The sequence below is a fragment of the Poeciliopsis prolifica genome, unplaced genomic scaffold, assembly GCF_027474105.1.
Source record: "Poeciliopsis prolifica strain line A6 unplaced genomic scaffold, Auburn_PproV2 SCAFFOLD012, whole genome shotgun sequence".
Lineage (NCBI taxonomy): Eukaryota > Metazoa > Chordata > Actinopteri > Cyprinodontiformes > Poeciliidae > Poeciliopsis > Poeciliopsis prolifica.
The window spans coordinates 6106975-6116862 of record NW_026562387.1 but is presented as its reverse complement, the minus strand read 5'-3'; the positions used below and the strand labels follow the sequence as shown (position 1 = coordinate 6116862).

At 38.1% G+C, this 9888-nt stretch overlaps 1 protein-coding gene across 2 annotated transcripts; it reads left to right on the top strand.

Moving 5' to 3' along the window:
- Positions 1 to 386: 386 nt before the first annotated feature.
- On the top strand, positions 387 to 9397 carry slc35b3 (solute carrier family 35 member B3). Of its 2 annotated transcripts, none has more exons than XM_055037417.1 (10): positions 387 to 426; positions 1802 to 2038; positions 2188 to 2309; positions 2991 to 3145; positions 4221 to 4328; positions 4890 to 4987; positions 6329 to 6421; positions 6652 to 6763; positions 7248 to 7317; positions 8339 to 9397. In XM_055037417.1, exons 1-10 carry the CDS (start codon positions 409 to 411, stop codon positions 8487 to 8489), a joined length of 1164 nt encoding a protein of 387 aa, XP_054893392.1. In that variant the 5' UTR covers positions 387 to 408; the 3' UTR covers positions 8490 to 9397. The 2 variants fall into 2 exon arrangements, with proteins under 2 accessions (XP_054893392.1, XP_054893393.1); XM_055037418.1 differs by lacking the exon at positions 387 to 426 and adding an exon at positions 634 to 858.
- The last annotated feature ends 491 nt before the right edge of the window (positions 9398 to 9888 follow it).

The following is a 9888-nucleotide window of genomic DNA, read 5'->3' as shown; positions in this document are numbered from 1 at the left end:
CTCTATGTGGAGATGTTTCTGTTGGGAACATTTTCAAGTCAGTTGTCCTCTGCACAATTGTAAAAGCACATGGATGGCCAGCTCCTGTCCTGCTCCAGGAGCCACCTAATTAACCATTCTTTACCTGATTTAGGCGTGTTGAACCAGAGAAAGAACAAACACATGTACATTTTCTTATAGTTTCCAAATGCAGTATACCATAGTGATGCAAAAAACTCAAAATATATCGCTGGACCAGCAATGAATCAATATTACTGATTCATTTCTTTGCTATTTGTTATTCAAGTAACTGCAGGAAATTGCCAGGGAACCGGATTTACCGGATTACCTGGTGTTTGTTTTCTTCGTTTTTACAGTCCGACGTTCATAGCGAAACAGGAAACGGCAACACACACACTGCAAGTTCGCATGGATTCTTCCAAACAGGTGAGTCCACGCTATGCTGCCTGACTGTTTCCTCACATCTAAAATATATTTATTAAACAATGTACTGTTTAATTCCTCTCAAAGCACTGTCTTCTTTTTCATTTTGGGACTAAAACGGATTAATGGGTCGCGCAGTTTGATTTTTCTGCACCTGCATCAGCGCGTCTCTGTTGACCAATAGCGTTCGAGTTCAGAGTTCGGCGGAAGTTGTTGGCTGCTCCTGCCACTGCAGCCAGTGCAGGCTAGCAGGTTTTAGCAGGCTAGCAGGTTTACCTTCGCATTTGAACTGTTTGTCACTTGAAATCGGAATCATGAAACGCTCAAGTGTACATAAAAGATGAAGATTGTACGGACAGGGCAATGATTTCCATAAACATTGCCTCTGAAAAGGAGGAAATACAGGTTTAAAGACTCCCGGAAGTGTCACTGAAGGTAAGCAGTTCGCTTTTAAAGCTAACTTAGCCGGCAACGAAGAGCTATTATTGAAGTAATTCTTGTTTGTAATAACTTTGACAGGAAAACACAGAAAGCTGCAGCTATTGTTAGTAATTTAATTCCAAGTTTATTGAACGCAGACAATTGACATTCGGTATTTTGGTCTGTCTGGGATGCTGTAGCCCATCCAACATGCCTTATTCAGAACACGTAGCTACTTTATGCATCAGTCAAGTTAAATATTCATACAGTTTGGCCCGTTTTAAATGGTAGCTCAGATCGGGGACCTTTGTGGTTTCAGATCAGTAATTTTGATTGCTGATTTTGTTGTGATTTGCGACCACAACAAAAGTCAAATGTCTTAAAAACAATGCATTTGAAATATATCTTGACAATAAAATGTCATGTTTAACAGAAGGAATCTACAATTTTTGTGTGATCTGTTAAAATTTTCATGTAGAGCAGCACGAAAAACAAATGTGTAGTTGAATTTACTTGCTTTTACTGCCAGATTTGTGGCTGAAACTAAACTTTTCATTGGGAGGATAGTAGTGCATTTGAAACAGTGTAGTTCAGAAGAGAGCGATAAGGCTATCCAGTAAGGAAGCAATGCTTTAACTAGGATGACACTGAAATTTGAGTCAAATTATCAATAGCTGGTATCAACATGCTACATTTTACCTAGCGGAAAAGTGGGTCATTAATGAATGTAGCTTTATATGTTGTTTCAGAACATCTGGTTAACCCTTGCATATTTGACTGACATGTAAAAACTGGTGTGACAGGGGAAAAAATGCCTGTCACTGGCAAGAAAAACACTTTCTATATCCTTTGTCAAAAGCTACAGAATCATCATGCAGTGTGTTACTCTTCTGCAAATATGTGACATTGATCAGGCTGCCTCTTAGTTTTTGGTGTTTTTTTTTTTTTGTTCTCACAGATTCCAGTTACTGAGGACACAATGAGCAGCAAATATGGCCTGGTGGGTTACAACAGTTCACGGAAGCACATCTCCATCTCCATTCCGTCGTCCACAGAGGTGATGTCGCCTCACATCAAGTCTGTGGAGGAGCTGAGGGTTCTGGGAATCAACCTCACCAGCTTAAGTGCCCCAACACAGTTCTTCATCTGTGTGGCTGGAGTCTTCCTCTTTTATCTTATCTATGGATATTTGCAGGTAATACAAGTGGAAAAGAAAGAAACCTTCGATGAAATCAGAATCATGAATCTTGCTGTCGTTTTCTCTTAGGATATTGTGCTTAAGTGTGTTCTAATTTGTTCCGGCAGTACTCTGCATTCATTTCTGTATTTGTCCTTACCCCACAGGAATTAATATTTTCTGTGGAAGGATTCAAACCTTTTGGTTGGTACCTCACTTTGGTACAGTTTGGCTTTTATTCCATGTTTGGACTCGTTGAGCTTCAGTTCACGCAAGACAAACGCAGAAGGTACATATAGATTTGGTCATTTAATTGAAGAATTTTCCATGAAATAATATGTTGACAGAGTGAGAAACAAAATACGAATGAGTTGTAAGTCTTGCAACCAAAACTGGCTGAGATTGACCTCCACAGCTTCCTACTGCTACTAACTTATATGGCTATTTTACTGTTTTTGTTTTTTTATGGATTCAGAATCTAATTTGACAATCTCAAATTAAAAATCTAACATATCCGATTGCATGATCAGTGGAGAACTGGTTAATTCTACTCTGAGCAGATATTTGTGAATTATTTATTCCATTATCAATGTCTGAAAAATAATACATTGCCCTGAATATGTTATTTAACTTCAAATTTAAATTGAAAAACTTACCATCCGATGAGCTGAACAGTGTAGAAAACACAACATACAATTGTTTGAGGAGTTTCTGTATCTTATCGAAATCTTTATGAATGCGCTGAATTTTATTCTTTTGATTTCTGTGTTGCTATTATCGCCAAATAGCGTGCATCTTAGCTATTACAGTGTTTTCTCTTGGACTTCAAAGAATAAGATTATTTTTGAAAAGGGAGAAAAACAGGCAGATAGAAAATGTTTTCTTCTAGTCCACATAGTAGATCTACTAGTCTGTTTTCATTTCCATATTGTCTCTCTTTTCTCATTGTCTTTCTATTCTTCCTGCCCAGGATACCAGGGAAGACCTACATGATGATTGCATTTTTAACAGTAGGAACTATGGGACTATCCAATACCTCTTTAGGCTACTTGAACTACCCTACCCAGGTCATCTTCAAGTGCTGCAAACTCATCCCAGTCATGATCGGAGGAGTTTTTATACAAGGTTAGCTCATCTTAGAAATGGTTTTCATCGTTTTGATACTTTGAAGTTTTGTCGGTGTCATTGGAGAACTTCATCATAAATCAGTTTGTGTTTATAAAGTCATTTTTGTGTAATTGAATTTAACATCAGCTATATTTAAATATGTGGGAAATCTGAATAGGCAAAAGTTCAATAATTGCTTTTCTTTTTTGGCTTGTTTGATTTTTTTTATTTTTTTTAATTATTATTATTGTTTTTGTTTTGTTCCAATTTCATAAAGACATAAAAAATAGTTTAAGTCCTAAGAACCACAACATAAATGGGCATAATTGTAAATAGCCATATTTTCCAAGTCTTTATTTGACATAAAACAGTTTAAATGTAATCGGGTAAGACAGGTGGACTTTCTATGAGGGACACTTTCCACCTCACTCCTGTGATCGCTGGTATCTTTTGAAGCAGCTATCACCTTTCAACTTTCACTCCATCCTTTTCATCCACCTTTTGTTGTTTTCGGTCATCAGAGCTCAGTCAGCAGAAGCAGCAGCAGCAGTGCTGGCCTTTCTCAAGGTTCCATGTCCTAAACATCAGATGAGTTTAGTGCTCCTCTTTTTGCCCCCACTCCGTTTCCTTCATCTTTCGACGAGCAGATGTGAGGACCAGGGTCCCTCAAGGGGTAGAGCGAAAAAAACATTTGTTCCCTTGGAATGCAAGGAGAAGAGAAAGTGGAAGAGAAGGATGTGGGAGGGGCTCTCGGGGTTGCATCTGATGTGAGGCCCTTCAAAGGCAAGTGGGGGGAATCAAAGCCGACCACAGCTAACCTGATGCTGCGTCCTCTTGTCAACCTTAAGGCATCCGTCCGTCAGTCTGTTTTCATCTTGTTGTTTCTCTTCTATTCTTTCCCGTTTTTTCATTGTTTTTTTTGCATATCCTCCGAAACTTGAAATTGTGTGAAATACTAAAAGAAAAACTTTTCCGAGTTCTGTTTTAACCTGGTTTCTCAAACTATAAATATTTTAAAAGTGTCTCATTAGACTTTTACAACAGATTCGTGCATGATGCCAGTGAGAATTTTGTATTTTTCTGTGTGTTCAAGGTAAACGGTATAACTTGACTGATGTGTCTGCTGCTCTCTGCATGAGTCTGGGACTCATCTGGTTTACCCTCGCTGACAGCAAAGTAGCTCCCAACTTCAATGTGACAGGTAATTCTTTCACGGTCCACAAACCTGGGCAGTTCTCAGAGACAACCTCAAATGTCGTCACTTTAGTCCATATGGAGTTGTGTTGTGCTGCCTCAACACTGCCATTTTGATAGGGTAGTCATAATTTAAGGACCACACTGACTGCAAATAAACTGGTTTCAAGTATATCTCTTACTCTAACTTATTTGTATAATAAGTTAGAGAAAAAAAAAAGCTATTTAAGCATTGCTTTGTGATCTTGTCTTTATTTCTGAGACTTGCATGACTAACTACAGTACCAGGACTAGCATTTAGTACTAATCAGTGTCACATAATATGCATGTCACATTTAAATCCAATATGGTGTTTCTCTTGAGAAATTTTAAATTATTTTGTGCCTGAGAATCAAACTCTTTCTGGTTCTCCTTTTTATAGATCTTAGCATCTGTTTTTTTCTTCTCCTTTTTGTCTATGTTGTATAAAACATGAATTGAACCCTTTTGTTTTTTTTTTTGTTTTTTTTCTTTTAAAAGCACCTAGATGTAACAGATCTGTAGTAAATATGTGTTTTTTGTTTTGCAGGTGTTGTGCTCATATCCCTGGCTCTGTGTGCAGATGCCGTCATTGGAAATGTGCAGGAAAAGGCCATGAAGCTTCACAACGGCTCCAACTCTGAAATGGTAAATGGTTTTTTACATATATATTCACATATACACATATGGTGTGTGTGAATATATACACATCATATATATGTGTGTGTGTGTGTGTGCGTGTGTGTGTGTGTGTGTGTGTGTGTGTGTGTGTGTGTATATATATATATATATATATATATATATATGTGTGTGTGTGTGTGTGTGTTACTGCAGCACAATGTCATACTGAACATTTTATTTGTCTGGTGGGGAAGCTTAACAAACTTATTGGTTATGCTCTTTTAAAATAAATGTAACAGGTGTTTTTTTGTGTGTTTTTTTTTTTTTTTAATACGTCCTTCATTGTAGTTTTGAGGCACTTTTAATCAATAATTCAGGACTTTCTGTGTCTATGGGGTATAAATATGACATGACAGAGGCCCATTCTTTTACCCATCGGGCACTAAGCTGGATAAAGAGCCACGTTTATCTTGGCACTAAATAAAAGGCAAAACCAGTCGGCTGTTAAGGAGGAATGTCTGGATAAAACCTTTTCTATCGTACCAACGTCAATGTACACCTAAAAGCTGAGTTCACATTAAAGTTGGGGCTTTAATCTGAACTATTCAAATGAAACCAAGACAGAATTTTCTAAGCACAAAACACTCTTGCTGAGTTAAAAAAAGAAAACAACTGATTTAATATAATGATGTTGTGAGCCTTTCTTTGTTTGTCAAAGTATCTGATTTCTTTTTGGGGAAGCGTGGCATCTTGAAATGTTTAAAATGTCAGGATATTTTGAGTACAAATTTGGTGGCGTATACCTTTAAATTGAGGATGGGTGATCGTTTTTAGTTAAAGTTGGCCAAACTGTATGGCCGAATAACAGAAATGGGTAAACATGATCAAAATCAACCTTCTCCCTGATCATCTCAGTTCCCAGAGCTAAAGGCCAACATAAGTGAGCACTCTGGGTAACCAAAGAGGAATGGTCAACCAGTCCTCTCTATTATTCGCCAACCATGTGAAATGCTGTGATTGTACATAGATTTTTACAATGTCTTGAATACAGCTGTCCCAACAATTGTGCTATTTGTTATTTCATAAAGTGTTTTATTTTCCACTTCAAAAGAAATGTTTTATTTATTTCCAAGTTTTAATCCAAGGACTCCTTTGCTTAAGGTTTATTTTTTGCCAGGCTTTATCACCAGACGAGTGTCTCTCTGACTCTCAGTGAGAACATATTGACCTGCAGATCTGTTGACATGTTGGACATAAACACAGGAAGTTTTTCCCTGCTGATATTTGTGCCTAGTGTTTCCAGTAAAGGATGAAACTAAACCCCAAAGTGTGACATCACTGATTCATCATTTAGCCGTGTGTTCACAGGTGCTGTACTCGTACTCTATCGGTTTCATCTACATACTGGGAGGCTTGCTCTGTGTGGGTGGGCTGGGACCAGCTGTGGCTTTCTGCTCAGAGGTAAATATCCTGTACGGCTATGCATATCCCTGACTGTTAATGGGTTTGACTGTGTTTACTGTGTGTGTGTTTTTAATCTAATAAAATCACGTTTACGTGCATTCTGATTCTAAGTTTGTGTCTCTGTGCTCTTTGATTCATCCTTTTTGGAAATAAAAAAGCTTCTGATTTTTAATAGACCAACAAGTCTGCCCGAAGGCTCAGAAAAGACTCTTATGTCTCTCTTGCAGCATCCTGTTAAGACGTACGGTTATGCCTTCTTCTTCTCTCTTACGGGTTATTTTGGGATCTCCTTTGTGCTCGCCTTAATCAAGCTGTTTGGCGCCCTGGTTGCAGTAACAGGTCAGAGACACAGCAAAATATTTTCTGTCTTGTGAGATGTTTCTTTTTTTTTTTTTTTATATTTGCATACTTAACGGCACAAAATGTCTGCACTTATTACTACATGATAAAATATGACAGGAACTGTCATATTTTTTTTAAGCTGTACGGTTTTAAAAACGTAGAGCTGTTTTTAAAACCAGTTTTTGTGGCAAAAAATAAAACGGTATTGTTAATTTTCATTTGAATCACACAGGAAAAAGATGGAAAAAGTTTGTAAATAAGTGATTTTTCTCATTCATATGCCATAAACCTTTTTTTGTTTATTTGTTGTTTTTTCTCAGACGTATTTGTTGTCTCTTTAGGACCAATGTGCATAACATAAAAGCTTGTCAGCAGTTGAAAGTCAAGTTTGAAAGTAACTTGTGTTGAACTTTTTTGATCTTTTTGTGATTTAATATAGAAATGTAAATGCTCCCTTGCTTTTGGTTGGTTTCTTTTACAGTAACCACTGGAAGAAAGGCCATGACCATCATACTTTCCTTCATGTTCTTCACCAAACCGTTCACTTTTCAGTAAGTACCATCACCTTTTTCACTTTTGGCACTTCAATCTTTGCTTAAGCTCCAGAGTGCCGTGGTGCCACTGATCTCTTCTTTGGTCTTCTTGACTTTTATCCTCTACTGTTCCTCAGCTCCTTACTGTTGTCCTTCACCCTTTACTCTCTGACTTATCGTCTTAACTCTGCGGTTGTGTCAGAGGGGACTGATTTTCTTCATACCTCTGGCGCTGCTTCTTTGTTGTGGATTTTGACATGCATGTCAAGATATCTCTAAAAAAAAAAAACTTTTGTGTAACCTGGCCAGTTTCATTCTACCAGTTCTTTCTCTTATAACCTTTTATATTTTGCCATTTTTACTTGCATTTTCTGCTTCCCCCACTTGAAAAGTGTTGCATTTAGTGCTGTTTTACCCTTGCTTGCAGAACAGCAGACACAGTGTCAATCAGAAGTTTGCATACACTCATTATTGATTGGTTTTGGAATCAGACTCTGCTTTTAACATTGCCCGTTCAGGTAAAAAAAAAAAAAATACTTATTATAATCTCGTATGAATTAAAGAAAATCAGTTGTAAATCTAAACTAACCTGATCCTTGTTTTTTGATATGACTTGAAGGTTTTTGTTGTATCTTCATTCCACCCTGTAAAACAATCAAAATTAAGAACAAGTTAGGGTCCATGGTTGACTGCAAATGACTCCAATACTTGTGGCTTCGCCTTCTAATAATGCAAACATCATCCAATAACCTGTCAAATAGAATTTTGTTTCAAACAGTTTACAGATGCGCTGTGTATAAAATCTGAAAATAGATACATTTTCTGCATGTAATTTGGAGTTTCGTCCCACAGAAAACTCCACAAATACAGAACCATGAATAGGCATGTGAACTTCTGATCAGCACTTCTTGTGGTTTTGCATGGGGAGAAGAAGAAAATTGTATTCTTAAGAGGGCATTCGAATAACAATTCATCAGCATCATGTAAGCATTCTCTCCGTGCCATCTTTACAATTTCAACTTGTCTCGCCTTTCAACAGGTACATTTGGGGCGGCCTTCTGGTGGTCTTCGGCATCTTCTTGAATGTTTACAGTAAAAACAAAGAGAAAATGAAACTCCCTACGTTAAAGGACGTCAGGAGCTGGCTGCTGACGAAAAAGAAAGTCCGATTTCTGTCGCAAAACGTGTAGGTGGCCCCCGTCTTCCCCTGCCGCCCCCAATTCGGCGGAACCCCGCACAGACGAGACTGCTTCCAACCTCTCTACGCCTCGGTCCACGATTTCCAGGGGATGAGCCGAAGCATGTGCCTGAGCAACGGCGCTACATCACCATCAATACCCAAACCACGGATGGGTATACAGGGTCTGACCTCCAATCAGCCTTACAAGCAGCTGACATGATTAAACTGTGGTTCAGGGAGTTGCCGGATGATGTTTATATCTAATACCAGAACTCTGCCGGTTAGCTGGAAGCGCTGTTAGAAGAAGTGTATAAAAAATAAATAAATAAAAGAAAGAAAGAGACATTTTTATAAAAGGGGTTCAGTGCCTGGTGGGGTCTTGCAAAGCGAACTTTAGAGCCCCACAGAAACATTCCCTGCGCCGGGTTGAAGCCGTGAGGACCTGCGAGACTCTCTAAAGGGAAGCCAGCTCCTTAGCTAACCAAATTGCAGTTTTGCACTGGAATCAACTCAAACCCTTGAGTGGTTGGAAGAGAAACGAACTGTCGGAAGGGAAAAGATAAATCCAGGGACGTATTGATGTGCGTCATGTCTAAAATGATTGTCGCCCACCCTGTATGACAAACAAATCGAAACATTTTGATAAGAATTTGCCCCTCCCCTCATCCACCCCTTGCATGTGCCAGAGAAACAGTGGTGTTTTGCATAATAAACATCTTTATAAAAGTGGTTTTTCATACTTTCTGGGTAATTTTAAAAAGTGGTCTGTCTGGTCACGTGATGAGCATTTTGAGTTCTACATGATTATTTGTGTTGCCGTATTGCGACACTTTGTCAACTGCCATAATTCGTTAATCATTTCTGGATGAAAGGGTCCATCTCTTTTACAATAAACTATGTATTTAGTAATTACAGTGATTTGTGTTTGTGTGGTTTTGTCTGCCAGCCCCTTTCTCTCTCCCATTGCGCTGCTTCAGAGAGGAGTTGAAATGTTGCCAGAATCTATCTGTGTGTGTTTATCCATCTAGTGGCCTAAGGCGTGTTTGATTAAGAGTCCTGGAAAAAGAAAAAAAAAGGGATGGTGCTGCTAAACAGAAAATAGCAGTCTTTTCTTTCTATAAGCTATTCTATTAATTTGCAGACATCTTATTTTAAGTGATGTCAGTCACACAGTTGCTAAGTTAAAGTCTGTTAATTGATAACGTATTTAAGATCTTACTTGTAAATTAATGTCTTTTTTGTGTTGGGCCAGAATTTATTTTTTTTCTCTCAACAATTTAAATTGGTGATTAAAATGTTTTATGTGATACATTAGCATTAATTTGGTTACGGCATTTGATTACATGCTGATTTGCAGTCCCGCTGTCTTTTGTATGAACTCCCCTTCAACCAAATCCTTGCTTTTGGTT

What these genes read in the sequence shown, in the direction of transcription:
- slc35b3 (XM_055037417.1), top strand. An exon ending in CTGTGGCTTTCTGCTCAGAG is followed by an intron (nt 6,422 to 6,651) that starts GTAAATATCCTG and finishes TCTCTCTTGCAG; the next exon opens with CATCCTGTTAAGACGTACGG. An exon ending in CGCCCTGGTTGCAGTAACAG is followed by an intron (nt 6,764 to 7,247) that starts GTCAGAGACACA and finishes TTTCTTTTACAG; the next exon opens with TAACCACTGGAAGAAAGGCC.